Genomic DNA, 15591 nt, shown 5'->3' on the forward strand with positions numbered 1-15591 from the left:
AGATACATGAAATCTTAATTATTTTACTGGAACCTAATGCATACAAAAGGATGGCAGATATAATAAAAACTGAGATTAATATTTTTGGATATAATATAGTCAGTGCTATTTTGTGCACTTACTAATTTTTGGTTTCAATCCCAGTTCAAGGATCCCCTTATTCTGTTGCTTTTGGCTTCAGCTGTTATTAGTCTCATCACTAAAGAGATTGAAGATGCTGTGAGCATAACAGTGGTATGTATAAATGTTCACCCAGTCAACCCTGTCACTAAGTGTAATCTGGTATGTTACTGTGACATTGGGGGGCAGTGTAGGGAGATGGCTGATCATTTTTCCATAGGAAAAAAAAATAGTTAAAAAATGTTGCATTAAAATGTTGGGTTGTGACACGTTTTCGCCCGAGAGCGCAAATTCGGTAGCACCCCCTGAAGCTCCGCTGGTCGATGCCAACGACAACTTCAGGGCGTGTACCGGGATGTAGGCTGATACCATGGCAACCCACTCCCCGGTGGTCCAGTTAGGGACCCATTTCTCCTCCGCAGAATTGGCAGCTTGGCCCTCCCCTTTAATGAAGAGGAGGGTCCTATCAACGTGGCAGCGCTACGGGTCCCGCTGCATAGCGCTGAGCCCCTCACTAATCCCTTCCGGGCCGCCCACGCCCCACAGAGCAAGTGGAGTGTGTTATTTTGCATTCCACTTGCTCTCAGGGCGGTAAACAGAATTTAGGTCGCGGGGCGGGCATCCCGTGCCAGGCGCATGAAATCCCGCCTCGAGGCTGTTACCAAGCAGGGCACTACGCAACCGTAAAAAAAATTAGCTTATACAGTCTTCAGCTCCAGAAGAGGCCAATTGGGCAAGAAAAATCCAAGGAAGAGGCATATAAATTGACCAGAAAAAGCAGCAAACCTGAGGACTGAGAGAAGTTTAGAGTTCAGCAGAGGAGGACAAAGGATTTAATTAGAACATAAGAACATAAGAACATAAGAACATAAGAATTAGGAACAGGAGTAGGCCATCTAGCCTCTCGAGCCTGCTCCGTCATTCAATAAGATCATGGCTGATCTGGCCGTGGACTCAGCTCCACTTACCCGCCCGCTCCCCGTAACCCTTAATTCCCTTATTGGTTAAAAATCTATCGATCTGTGACTTGACTACATTCAATGAGCTAGCCTCAACTGCTTCCTTGGGCAGAGAATTCCACAGATTCACAACCCTCTGGGAGAAGAAATTCCTTCTCAACTCGGTTTTAAATTGGCTCCCCCGTATTTTGAGGCTGTGCCCCCTAGTTCTAGTCTCCCCGCCTCAATCTTGTCTATCCATTTTATTATTTTAAATGTTTCTATAAGATCACCCCTCATCCTTCTGAACTCCAAGTAAAGACCCAGTCTACTCAATCTATCATCATAAGGTAACCCCCTCATCTCCGGAATCAGCCTAGTGAATCGTCTCTGTACCCCCCTCCAAAGCCAGTATATACTTCCTTAAGTAAGGTAACCAAAACTGCACGCAGTATTCCAGGTGCGGCCTTGCCAATACCCTATACGGTTGCAGCAGGACCTCCCTGCTTTTGTACTCCATCCCTCTCGCAATGAAGGCCAACATTCCATTCGCCTTCCTGATTACCTGCTGCACCTGCAAACTAACTTTTTGGGATTCATGCACAAGGACCCCCAGGTCCCTCTGCACCTCAGCATGTTGTAATTTCTCCCCATTCAAATAATATTCCCTTTTACTGTTTTTTTTCCCAAGGTGGATGACCTCACACTTTCCGACATTGTATTCCATCTGCCAAACCTTCGCCCATTCGCTTAACCTATCTAAATCTCTTTGCAGCCTCTCTGTGTCCTCTACACAACCTGCTTTCCCACTAATCTTTGTGTCATCTGCAAATTTTGTTACACTACACTCTGTCCCCTCTTCCAGGTCATCTATGTATATTGTAAACAGTTGTGGTCCCAGCACCGATCCCTGTGGCACACCACTAATCACCGATTTCCAACCCGAAAAGGACCCATTTATCCTGACTCTCTGCTTTCTGTTAGCCAGCCAATTCTCTATCCATGCTAATACATTTCCTCTGACTCCACGTACCTTTATCTTCTGCAGTAACCTTTTGTGTGGCACCTTATCGAATGCCTTTTGGAAAAATACACCACATCCATCGGTACACCTCGATCCACCATGGTCGTTATATCCTCAAAGAAATCCAGTAAATTAGTTAAACATGATTTCCCCTTCATGAATCCATGCTGCATCTGCTTGATTGCACTATTCCTATCTAGATGTCCCGCTATTTCTTTCTTAATAGTTTTAAGCATTTCCCCCACTACAGATGTTAAACTAACCGGCCTATAGTTTCCTGCCTTTTGTCTGCCCCCTTTTTTAAACAGAGGCGTTACATTAGCTGCTTTCCAATCCACTGGTACCTCCCCAGGGTCCAGAGAATTTTGGTAGATTATAACGAATGCATCTGCTATAACTTCCGCCATCTCTTTTAATAGCCTGGGATGCATTTCATCAGGACATGGGGACTTGTCTACCTTGAGTCCCATTAGCCTGTCTAGCACTACCCCCCCTAGTGATAGTGATTGTCTCAAGGTCCTCCCTTCCCACATTCCTGTGACCAGCAATTTTTGGCATGGTTATTGTGTCTTCCACTGTGAAGACCGAAGAAAATAATTGTTTAAGTTCTCAGCCATTTCCACATTTCCCATTATTAAATCCCCCTTCTCATCATCTAAGGGACCAACATTTACTTTCGTCACTCTTTTCCGTTTTATATATCTGTAAAAGCTTTTACTATCTGTTTTTATGTTTTACGCAAGTTTACCTTCGTAATCTATCTTTCCTTTCTTTATTGCTTTTTTAGTCATTCTTTGCTGTTGTTTAAAGTTTTCCCAATCTTCTAGTTTCCCACTAACCTTGGCCACCTTATACACATTGGTCTTTGATTTGATACTCTCCTTTATTTCCTTGGTTATCCACCCTTCTTTTTCACTGGAATATATTTTTGTTGCACACTATGAAAGAGCTCCTTAAAAGTCCTCCACTGTTCCTTAATTGTGCCACCGTTTAGTCTGTGTTTCCAGTCTACTTTAGCCAACTCTTCCCTCATCCCACTGTAGTCCCCTTTGTTTAAGCATAGTACGCTCGTTTCTGATACAACTTCCTCACCCTCAATCTGTAATACAAATTCAACCATACTGTGATCACTCATTCCGAGAGGATCTTTTACTAGGAGATCATTTATTTTTCCTGTCTCATTATACAGGACCAGATCTAAGATCGCTTGCTCCCTTGTAGGTTCTGTTCTAAGAAACAATCCCGTTTGCATTCTATGAATTCCTGCTCCAGGCTACCCCGTGCGATTTGAGTTGACCAATCGATATGAAGGTTAAAATGCCCCATGACTACTGCCGTTCCTTTTTCACATGCCTCCATTATTCCCTAGATTATTGCCCGCCCCACCGTGAAGTTATTATTTGGGGGCCTATAAACTACGCCCACCAGTGACTTTTTCCCCTTACTATCTCTAATCTCCACCCACAAAGATTCAACATTTTGTTCATGAGAGCCAATATCGTCTCTCACAACTGCCCTGATATCATCCTTTATTAACAGAGCTACCCCACCTCCTTTCCCTTCTTGTCTATCTTTCCAAATCGTCAGATACCCCTGTATGTTTAATTCCCAGTCTTGGCCACCCTGCAACCATGTTTCTGTAATGGCCACCAAATCATACTCATTTGTAATGATTTGTGCCGTCAACTCATTTACTTTATTTCGAATGCTGCGTGCGTTTAGGTAGAGTGTTTTAATCCTAGTTTTTAAACCATGATTTCTAGTTTTGACCCCTCCTGCAGCCCCTTTATATTCAGTGGCCCTTTTAGTTTTTTGCCTTGGGTTTCTCTGCCCTCCACTTTTTCTCATCTCCTTTCTGTCTTTTGCTTTTGTCTCCATTTTGTTTCCCTCTGTCTCCCTGCATTGGTTCCCATCCCCCTGCCATATTAGTTTAACTCCTCCCCAACAGCACTAGCAAACACTCCCCCTAGGACATTGGTTCCGGTCCTGCCCAGGTGCAGACCTTCCGGTTTGTACTGGTCCCACCTCCCCCAGAACCTGTTCCAATGCCCCAGGAATTTGAATCCCTCCCTGCTGCACCACTGCTCAAGCCACGTATTCATCTGCTCTATCCTGCAATTCCTACTCTGACTAGCACGTGGCACTGGTAGCAATCCCGAGATTACTACATTTGAGGTCCTACTTTTTAATTTAGCTCCTAGCTCCTTAAATTCATCTCGTAGGACCTCATCCCTTTTTTTACCTATGTCGTTGGTACCAATGTGCACCACCACAATTGGCTGTTCTCCCTCCCTTTTTAGAATGTCCTGCACCCGCTCCGAGACATCCTTGACCCTTGCACCAGGGAGGGGGGGAAATGGAGTATGAGAGGAAGCTTGCTGGCAACATAAAAACTGACTGCAAAAGCTTCTATAGATATATGAAGAGAAAAAGATTAGTGAAGACAAATGTCGGTTCCTTGCAGTCAGAAGCAGGTGAATTTATAATGGGGAACAAAGAAATGGCAGACCAATTGAACAAATACTTTATTTGTGTCTTACTTAGTGAAGACAGAACCAACTTTCCAGAAAAACTAGGGGACCGAGGGTCTAGCGAGAATGAGGAACTGAAGGAAATCCTTATTAGTCAAGAAATTGTGTTAGGGAAATTGATGGGATTGAAGGCCGATAAAACCCCAGGGTCTGATAGTCTGCATCCCAGAGTACTTAAGAAAGTGGCCCTAGAAATAGTGGATGCATTGGTGATCATTTTCCAACAGTCTATCGAATCTGGATCAGTTCCTATGGACTGGAGGGTAGCTAATGTAACACCGCTTTTTAAAAAAGGAGGGAGAGAGAAAACGGGGAATTATTGACCGGTTAGCCTGACATCAGTAGTGGGGAAAATGTTGAAATCAATTATTAAAGATTAAATAGCAGCGCATTTGGAAAGCAGTGACAGGATCAGTCCAAGTCAGCATGAATTTATGAAAGGGAAATCATGCTTGACAAATCTGCTAGAATTTTTTGAGGATGTAACTAGTAGAGTGAACAAGGGAGAACCAGTGGATGTGGTGTATTTGGACTTTCAAAAGGCTTTTGACAAAGTCCTACACGAGAGTAGTGTGCAAAATTAAAGCACATGATATTCGGGGTAATGTATTGACGTGGATAGAAAACTGGTTGGCAGACAGGAAGCAGAGAGTAGGGATAAACAGGTCCTTCTCAGAATGGCAGGCAGTGACTAGTGGGGTGCCGCAGGGCTCAGTGCTGGGATCCCAGCTGGGATCCCAGATACATCAATGATTTAGATGAAGTAATTGAGTGTAATATCTCCAAGTTTGCAGATGACACTAAGCTGGGTGGCGGTGTGAGCTGTGAGGAGGATGCTAAGAGGCTGCAGGGTGACTTGGACAGGTTAGGTGAGTGAGCAAATGCATGGCAAATGCAGTATAATGTGGATAAGTGTGAGGTTATCCACTTTGGTGGCAAAAACAGGAAGACCGAATATCTGAATGGCGGAAGATTAGAAAAAGGGGAGGTGCAACGAGACCTGGGTGTCATGGTACATCAGTCATTGAAAGTTGGCATGCAGGTGCAGCAGGCGGTGAAGAAGGCAAGTGGCATGTTGGCCTTCATAGCTAGGGGATTTGAGTATAGGAGCAGGGAGGTCTTACGGCAGTTGTACAGGGCCTTGTTGAGGCCTCATCTGGAATATTGTGTTCAGTTTTGGTCTCCTAATCTGAGGAACGACATTCTTGCTATTGAGAGAGTATAGCGAAGGTTCACCAGACTGATTTCCGGGATGGCAGGACTGACGTATGAGGAGAGACTGGATCGACTGGGCCTGTATTCACTGGAGTTTAGAAGAATGAGAGGGGATCTCATAGAAAAATATATAATTCTGATGGGACTGGACAGGTTAGATGCAGGAAGAATGTTCCCAATGTTGGGGAAGTGCAGAACCAGGGGTCACAGTCTAAGGATAAGGGGTAACTCATTTAGGACCGAGATGAGGAGAAACTTTTTCACTCAGAGAGTGGTTAACCTGTGGAATTCTCTACCGCAGAGAGTTGTTGATGCCAGTTCATTAGATATATTCAAGAGGGAGTTAGATATGGCCCTGATGGCTGAAGGGATCAAGGTGTATGGAGCAAAAGCAGGAAAGGGGTTCTGAGGTGAATGATCAGCCATGATCTCATTGAATGGTGGTGCAGGCTCGAAGGGCTGAATGGCCTACTTGAGGAAGTGGCCCTAGAAATAGTGGATGCATTGGTGGTCATTTTCCAACATTTCTATAGACTCTGGATCAGTTCCTATCGATGGGAGGGTAGCTAATGTAACTCCACTTTTTTAAAAAAAAGGAGGGAGAGAGAAAACAGGGAATTATAGACCGGATAGCCTGACATCGGTAGTGGGGAAAATGTTGGAATCAATTATCGAAGATGTAATAGCAGCGCATTTGGAAAGTAGTGACAGGATCAGTCCAAGGCAGCATGGATTTATGAAAGGGAAATCTTGCTTGACAAATCTTCTAGAATCTTTTGAGGATGTAACTAGTAGAGTGGACAAGGGAGAACCAGTGGATGTGGTATATTTGGACTTTCAAAAAGCTTTTGACAAGGTCCCACACAAAAGATTAGTCTGCAACATTAAAGCACATGGTATTGGGGGTAATGTATTGATGTGGATAGAGAACTGGTTGGCAGACAGGAAGCAAAGAGTAGGAATAAACGTGTCCTTTTCAGAATGGCAGGCAGTGACTAGTGGGGTACCGCAAGTTTCAGTGCTGGGATCCCAGCTATTTACAATATACATTAATGATTTAGATGAAGGAATTGAATGTAATATCTCCAAGTTTGCAGATGACACTAAGCTGGGTGGCAGTGTGTGCGGTGAGGAGGATGCTAAGAGGCTGCAGGGTGACTTGGACAGGTTCGGTGAGTGGGCAAATGCATGGCAGATGCAGTATAATGTACATAAATGTGAGGTTATCCATCAACATCATCATAGGCAGTCCCTCGGAATCGAGGAGGACTTGCTTCTACTCCCAAAGTGAGTTCTCTGGTGGCTGAACAGTCCGATATGAGAGCCACAGACCCTGTTACAGGTGGGACAGACATTCGTCGAGGGAAGGGGTTGGTGGGGCTGCTTTGCCATGCACTCCTTCCGCTGCCTGTGCTTGGCCTCTTCATGTTCTTTGCGTTGAGACTCGAAGAGCTCAACGCCCTCCTGGATGGACTTTCTCCACCTCGGGCGGTCTGTGGCCAGGGTCTTCCAGGTGTCAGTGGTGGTGTCGCACTTTACCAGCGAGGCTTTGAGGGTGCCCTTATAATGTTTCCGCTGCCCTCCTTTGGCTCGTTTACCATGAAGGAGCTCCGCATAAAGCATTTGCTTCGGGAGTCTCGTATCTGGCATGCGTACTATATGGCCTGCCCAGCGAAGCTGATCAAGTGTGGTCAGTGCTTCAATACTGGGGATGTAGCCTGGCCGACGACACTGATGTTGGTGCGCCTGTCCTCCCAGGGGATTTGCAGGATCTTGCGGAGGCATCATTGCTGATATATCTCCAGCGACTTGAGGTGCCTTCTATACATCGTCCATGCCTCAGATCCATACAGGAGGGCGGGTATTGCTACAGCCCTGTAGATCATGAGTTTGGTGGTAGATTTGATGGCCTGGTCTTCAAACACTCTTTTCCTCAGACGGCTGAAGGCTGCGCTGGCGCACTGGAGGCGATGCTGAATCTCCGCATCAATGTCTGGCTTTGTTGATAAGAAGCTCCCGCAATATGGGAAATGGTCCACGTTGTCCAGGGCCGCGCCGTGGATCTTGATGATTGGAGGGCAGTGTTTTGCGGCGATGACAGGCTGGTGGAGGACCTTTGTCTTATGGATGTTAAGCGTAAGGCCCATGCTTTCATATGCCTCGGTGAATACATTGACTATATCCTGGAGTTCAGCTTCTGAATGTGCACAGACGCAGGCCTCGTCCGCATACTGCAACTCAACGACAGAGGTTGAGGTGATCTTGGACCTGGCCTGGAGGCGGTGTAGGTTAAACAGCTTCCCACTGATTCTGTAGTTTAGTTCCACTCCAGCGGGAAGCTTGTTGATTGTGAGGTGGAGCATGGCGGTGAGGAAGATTGAGAAGAGGATTGGAGCGATAACGCAGCCCTGTTTGACCCCGGTCCGTACGTGGATTGTATCTGTAATAGATCCGTTGGTGAGGATCATGGCCTGCATGTCGTCGTGAAGCAGGCAAAGGATGTTGACAAACCTTTGGGGACATCCGAAACGGAGGAGGACGCTCCATCGACCCTCACGGTTAACCGTGTCAAAGGCCTTTGTAAGATCGAAAAAGGACATGTATTGGGGCCTGCTCCCTGCATTTTTCTTGCAACTGTCGTGCTGCAAAGATCATGTCTGCTGTGCCCCGTAGGGGACGAAATCCGCATTGTGATTCCGGGAGGAGCTCCTCGGCACAAGGAGAAGACGATTGAGGAGAACTCGAGCGACAACTTTCCCAGTGGCTGAAAACAGGGAGATTCCCCTGTAGTTGCCGCAGTCAGACTTGTCCCCCTTTGACCATTTTTAAAATCACTGCATCTCTCAGATCTCCCGGCATGCTCTCCTCCCTCCAGATGAGAGAGATGAGGTCATGTATCCGCGCCAACAGCGCCTCTCCGCCATATTTTAGCGCCTCAGCAGGGATTCCATCCGCACCCGTAGCCTTGTTATTCTTAAGCTGTTTTATGGCTTTGCCTACCTCGTGTAACATTGGAGTTTCACTGAGTTGATGGTGGGTCGCATGATGCGGGATGGAATTGAGACACTCGATTCAAAGGCAGAGTCTCGATTGAGAAAATCTTTAAAGTGTTCCTTCCATCGGGCCCTGACAGCCTCGGCGTCCTTGATGATGAGTGTTTCCCCATTCTTGGCCAGGAGTGGGGTGGGGCCTTGGGAATTTGGACCGTAGGTGGCCTTGACTGCAGCGAAGCATCCTCGCATATCGTGGCTGTCGACCAGTTGTTGTATTTCCTGTGCTTTCTCCATCCACCACCTGTTCTTTAGGTCCCGAGTTTTTTGTTGGATCTGAGCCTTGAGCCGTCTGTAATGTTGTTTTGCAGCTCCCGAGTTGGGCTGTTGCTTGAGGCTCAAATGCTTTGCGCTTGCGATCTATTAGTTCTTCGATCTTCTGATCATTTTCATCAAACCAGTCCTGGTGTTTTCTGGTTGAGTGTCCAAGTGTCTCTTCACAGGCACTGGTTATAGATGCCTGGAGGGCAGACCAAGCGCTATGGGGATTCAGAATCTCAGGGTCATCAAGGCACGCCAGATTGGCTGTGAGGCGCTGGCTGTATAGGGCTCTCTTAGCTGGGTCTCTAAGTACCACGGCCTTAACTTTTTTGTGGAACTGCTTCTGCTGTCCCCTCTGCTTTGGGGCAATGTTAATGTTGATGATGGATTGGATTAGGCGGTGGTCCGTCCAGCAGTTGTCAGCTCATGTCATGGTGCGGGTGATGCGCACATCCTTCCGATCCCTGGCTCGGACGATGACATAATCAAGCAGGTGCCAATATTTGGAGCGAGGGTGTTGCCACGATGCCTGGTATTTGTCCTTCTAGCAGAACAGGGTGTTGGTGATGAGGAGTTCAAGTTCTAGACATTTTGTCAGGAGTAGGGTAGTGCTGGAGTTGGCTTTCCCTGCCCCCTCTCTGCCAATCACGCCTCCCCAGAGGTCTGTGTCTTTGCTGACCCTGGCATTAAAATCACCCAGGAGGATCTATTTGTCGCCCATGGGGACGCAGGACAAGGATGTCTCGAAGTTGGAATAAAATCCCTCGTTAGCCTCATCCGTTGCATCGAGTGTAGGGGTATGCGCACTGATGACTCTGGCACATTGGTTCCAAGATAGAGTGATACGGAGAGTCATGAGGCGTTCGTTAACCCCATAGGGGGAGTCTTTGAGGCGGTTGACCAGCTCATTCTTGACGGCATGAAGGCGGCATTCTGCCTCTGGTTTCCCTTTCCAGAAGACGGTGTAACCTCCACCATGTTCCTTCAACTGGCCTTCCCCTGCCTGCTGGGTCTCGCTTAGGGCGGCGATGTCAATGTCAAAACATCTGAGTTCCCGGGCAACTATGGCGGTGCAGCGTTCTGGCCTGTTGTTGTTGGGTTTGCCCATGAGGGTTCTGACATTCCAGGTCCCGAACTTCATACTGACGAAATGGAAGATGCCTGTGCATGAGTTCTTTTAACGTGGTGTGGCCGCTGCACACCAGCAACTACACGGGCTTAGCTGAGCAAGGTCTTGGTCTAGTGGCAAGGGGGTTCAAGACAACTGGAGACCAGGCACAGCTCCATAAGCCTAATTGCCGACGGCAAAGTGTTGGCTGCATGCTCAGCGCCAGGTAGCCCCATTGATGGTAGATGGCCCGAGACTAGTTTGGGGGGCAGGCATTAAGAAGGTGACTTCCAAAGTTATTTTAAAAGTTAAAAGTTGATAAAGATTCCCAATTTATTTCAAGAGATTCTAAGGGTTGTTAAAATGTTTTTAAAAGTTTCTAAGAGTTGTTAAAAGTCTAAGATGTAAATCAATAATAGATTATAAAAGTTTCCCCAATTTAAAAAGTTTCTAAAAGTTGTTAAGTCAAAGATGTAGATTAATAATATTTAAAAGTATTTCGATTGAGAGTCTAAAATATAAGTTTTAAAAGTTCTCCCAAATTGTTTAATAAGTTTAAAAGTTGGTTAAAAGTTTAAAAATTAATTAAAAGTTGGTTGGGGGTATAAGACGAAGGCCTCAGAGTCCCTTCGGCGGATTGAGCTCCAGCCTCGGAGTCCCTTCAGCCGGTTCCACGTCCTCGGGTCCCTTTGGCAGATCGTCCCAGAGTCCCTTCAGCCGGTTAGACATCCCTCGAATCCGGTGCATAGTCCTTTTGGCCCGGGCTGATGCAGAGTCCTTTCGGCCCGGGATAAAAGCGGCCGGTACGGGACCCCTTCGGCCAGGGGCAGAAGCAGCCGATACGGGGTCCCTTCGGCCAGGGACAGAAGCTGCTGAGTGTACTCCCACAATGTACAAGGCCTCCGGCGGTGTCCAGACCTCTCCCCGGTCGTCATGCTGTACCTGCCCTGGGGATGTTCTCCACTTTGGTGGCAAAAACAGGAAGGCAGAATATTATCTGAATGGCGACAGATTAGGAAAAGGGGAGGTGCAACGAGACCTGGGTGTCATGGTACATCAGTCATTGAAAGTTGGCATGCAGGTACAGCAGGCGGTGAAGGCGGCAAATGGTATGTTGGCCTTCATAGCGAGAGGATTTGAGTATAGGAGTAGGGAGCTCTTACTGCAGTTGTACAGGGCCTTGATGAGGCCTCACCTTGAATATTGTGTACAGGTTTCGTCTCCTAATCTGAGGAAGGACATTCTTGCTATTGAGGGAGTGCAGCGAAGGTTCACCAGACTGATTCCCGGGATGGCAGGACTGACATATGAAGAAAGACTGGATCAACTAGGCTTATATTCACTCGAATTTAGAAAAATGAGAGTGGATCTCATAGAAACATATAACATTCTGACGGGATTGGACAAGAATTAAATGCAGGAAGAATGTTCTCAGTGTTGGGGAAGTCCAGAACCAGGGGTCACAGTCTAAGGATAAAGGATAAGCCATTTAGGACCGAGATGAGGAGAAACTTCTTTACGCAGAGAAGCTGTGGAATTCTGTACCACAGAAAGTTGTTGAGGCCAATTCGTTAGATATATTCAAAAGGGAGTTAGATGTGGCCCTTACGGCTAAAGGGATCAAGGGGTATAGAGAGAAAGCAGGAATGGGGTACTGAAGTTGCATGATCAGCCATGATCATATTGAATGGTGGTGCAGGCCCGAAGGGCTGAATGGCCTACTCCTGCACCTATTTTCTATGTTTCTATGTGATAAACCCCTCTGCGATTGATTACCTTAGTCTAGTAAAGATTACTGGCCTTTGAGGGCCTCCAACGGACTCATGCCAGCTCTCAGCTGACCAGAGTTCTGCTGAGATCTTCCTACAATGTAAAAGACGGAATTTCCAAGGGAAGCCCAGGAACTCACTCAGGCATATGTGGCAGTAGAGTTGCTTAGAGACCCCTCTCCCCAACCATCCCACCGGCATTTTAAAGGCCTGAGCAAGTGGGGCAGCATCCTGACATAACCAATTTCTTCTCTAAATTCTGGACCTCCATTGTGCAAATATTGAACTTTCCACCCACTCCAGTCCCAGGAATTTTGTATGCTAGATCGCGGGCATTTTACAACATAGCTTGTATTATGATACAAATCTAACTAAAAGGAAAAATTCTAATCTCATCACCTTTTTAAAAAGGATTATCACGATTTTGGAGAGGGAATTCTGAAAACAACAACAACTTGTATTTATATAGCGCCTTTAATGTAGTGAAACATCCCAAGGCGCTTCACAGGAGTATTATAAGTAAAAAAAAAATTGACACCGAGCTGCATAAGTAGAAATATAGAAACATAGAAATTTACAGCGCAGAAGGAAGCCATTTCGGCCCATCGTGTCGGCCCCTGCCGACAAAGAGCCACACGGCCCTTCGTCAGCATCCTGACCTAAAGGTTAGATACAAACCCATGAACAATAACTGAAAGGCAAAGAGCACCCAGCCCAACCAGTCTGCCCCACCCCACTGCAACACCCCTTATACTAAAAACATCTACACTTCACCCCAACTGGAGTCATTTGATCTCCTGGGAGAGGCAAAAACCAGATTAAAAACCCAGGCCAATTTAGGGAGAAATGGTCAAAGAGTTAGACTTGAAAAAGCAAAGCATCAAACTTGTGATGCGACTTGGTGCAAGAACTGCGAATACTGTGTTTGTATATTTATAAACCGATTGCAAAAATTGGCTGAACAACTAAATAGAAACGATGACTCCGGTATTTGCGGGGTGAGTGCAGGAGAGCACGATAGCGAAGGGGAAACGCAGCAAGACTAGGGACGCGGAGGTCCTGCCTAATTTAAGGAGAGGGGCTCATTATTATTTTTTTCTCTATTTCCCACCTGGCAGCCGGCCAAATTGACAGGCTGGCCAACTACCGGGCGAGAAAACCAGTGGCAGGGCCGCAGCCGGGGAGGGGATCCTTGGGGACGGTCTCTGACAATTGGAAAGGGAGCCAGCTGCAGATCATTGCTTTGAGAGGGGGCAGGGTGCGCGGTTGGTGGTGAGTGATTGCGGCAGGGATTAAAGAAAGGCTACCATCGGCGGAAGGGGGGCTGAAGGCTTCACAAGGAGTGTTATTAAAAAACTACATCTTTTGGAGCTGGCAGCTTACTCTTCCATTTCACTGCCGGGTTTCACGAACCTTGGTGAATCTGACCGGCTGATCTTAAATTTAAATTAGGCTACCAGTTGCACTGTGGAAACCTGAGTTAAATATGTTAATGAGGTGTTCCACTTCTCCAAGCTGGGACACTCGGCATCATACCCGCCGTGGTAAAAACTACGCAGGCACTTGCACGCCGGGTTGGAGTGGTCGTCTTTTTCTCATCTCTCTCCCTTTTTCTTTCTCTCTCTCTCTCTCTCTTTCTCTCTCTCTCTCTCTCTCTCTCTCTCTTTCTGAACTTGAGGCGGACTGGTTGGGCTGGGTGATCTTTGACTTTCCGTCATTTTTCATACGTTTATATGTAACCTTTAGGGCTGCTGACCGAGGGCCGTGCGGCTCTTTGTCGTCCGGCGCGGACACGATTGGCCGAAATGGCCTCCTTCTGCGCTGTAAATTTCTATGTATCTTCCCAGCTCATTTCAAGCTACTGAACAGGACACCAGCAACATTAATAAACAATGCAAAGATGCATCACGTAAGACACTGATGCTATAGCAAAAATCTTTATTACTTAGTCCATGGAAATCAGTAGCAGAATGAAAGAACACTCTTTTGTTTCTGCATTGTAGGATTTCCAAACTCTGGATTATTTTTGACGGCACCCAGGCTCCTCCGCAGAATCCCTTTCATTTCTGAATCCAAACAATAGCTTGTGTTAGATCATTGTCAAGGTAGTCAGTAATTAGCAACACAGGGTCTTTCTGGCTAAATGCCTGTTTCTTGACAACAGACAATCGGCTACTTGAAGGAGAAGAATGGCTTTTGGGAAACCAAGGCTGCCTTCTCGAGCCTTGGCTCGTGAGGTGACTCGACAAAATGCTAACGATAATGCAGCAATTTCTGACGATAAATCAAGGATAATCCAAACATAATACAGTTCTTTAGTGAAATACTTTGTGAAACAGAAAGTATTTTAGATACAATTCGGTGACCTAATGTCATTCTTTTTATAGGCTATAGTAATTGTGGTCACAGTTGCCTTTGTGCAGGTAAGATATATTCCCCTATTCATTCAGTGGAAATCCTTCTGAAATTAATGATTTAGAATCTTGTTGTGTTGCCTAATAACCATTTATTTTTTCAGGAGTACCGTTCTGAGAAGTCTCTGCAAGAGCTAGGCAAGCTAATCCCTCCAGAATGCAACTGGTACGTGCTACCTCCAAATATTTCATAGAGAAGTGTGGGAGCAATCAGGGATGGATTTAGGATGCCTCGGGCCCCGGGGAGGGACCCCCTACTCCCATTCACATCCTGCAGTAAATGACATTAGTGAGCTAAGTCACAGGGCACTATACTGAGTATGCATCAGGTCAAGATCAGGTCTACATCTCAGGTTATGTTCTCATTGATACTATGATGACACTCATTTAATATTTTATTATGCTTCCAAACAATCAAACCAATACCTTGATGAAACACTGTATAAACAGCAAGCAGCAACACTTTAAATTTTTTTTTGAACTTACATTTTGAAACTAACTCGACAATTACAACAATTTAGAACAAGACAGTGCAATTCTTTTGGAAGACTATCATTTGTCACTTACATTTCTCCACAGAGGTAATTACAAGTATAACATTACATTGGTCTTTTCCTAGATTTTTGTCGGCTAAACAGGTCAATGATTTTCGAGAAGTCAAGTCCTCTCAGCATTTTGCTCACGATGCTCATGATTGAAAGACTATTAAGTCGCTCTTGTCCCATTCGGTTCCTGACCTCATTCTTGATGCGTTTCAGTTTCGAGAAGGACTGTTGACCACTACAATTTGATATCATCATCGACAGATATATTCGAAGAACTATTTCAATGTTAGAAAAGGTTTAGGTGAGGGTGTGTGTATGGAGGAATTGGTACATTCTCAGCTCTGCTGACTTAATTTGTTTGACACAAATTGAGGTTTGAAGCTCTGTTGAGGATGCCACCAAGTTAGAAAACTGGATATATTCAATCATAGGTTCCAGATCTTTGAGAGAGGAGCGGGCAAGATTTTCTGCGGCTTGCTTGATCTCATGAATCGAGAGAGCGGCTAGCTAGGACAAGAATATAAATTTACAGTTGATTTCCTTGTATGCTTCAAGGCGGTGTTTCAAGGTACTGATTAGTTGATCAATGATGACAAGGAACACTTTAATTTTCAAT

At 45.9% G+C, this 15591-nt stretch overlaps 1 protein-coding gene across 1 annotated transcript in view; it reads left to right on the forward strand.

Moving 5' to 3' along the window:
- LOC139278344 (calcium-transporting ATPase type 2C member 2-like) overlaps positions 1-15591 on the forward strand; it is a 111090-nt gene that overhangs the window by 36870 nt on the left and 58629 nt on the right. Inside the window, exons 4-6 of the mRNA XM_070897013.1 lie at positions 145-234; positions 14404-14439; positions 14535-14596. Coding sequence (XP_070753114.1) covers positions 145-234; positions 14404-14439; positions 14535-14596 — 188 coding nt within the window. The remainder of the gene's footprint in view (positions 1-144; positions 235-14403; positions 14440-14534; positions 14597-15591) is intronic.

Source organism: Pristiophorus japonicus, chromosome 13, assembly GCF_044704955.1.
Source record: "Pristiophorus japonicus isolate sPriJap1 chromosome 13, sPriJap1.hap1, whole genome shotgun sequence".
NCBI classification, from domain to species: domain Eukaryota; kingdom Metazoa; phylum Chordata; class Chondrichthyes; family Pristiophoridae; genus Pristiophorus; species Pristiophorus japonicus.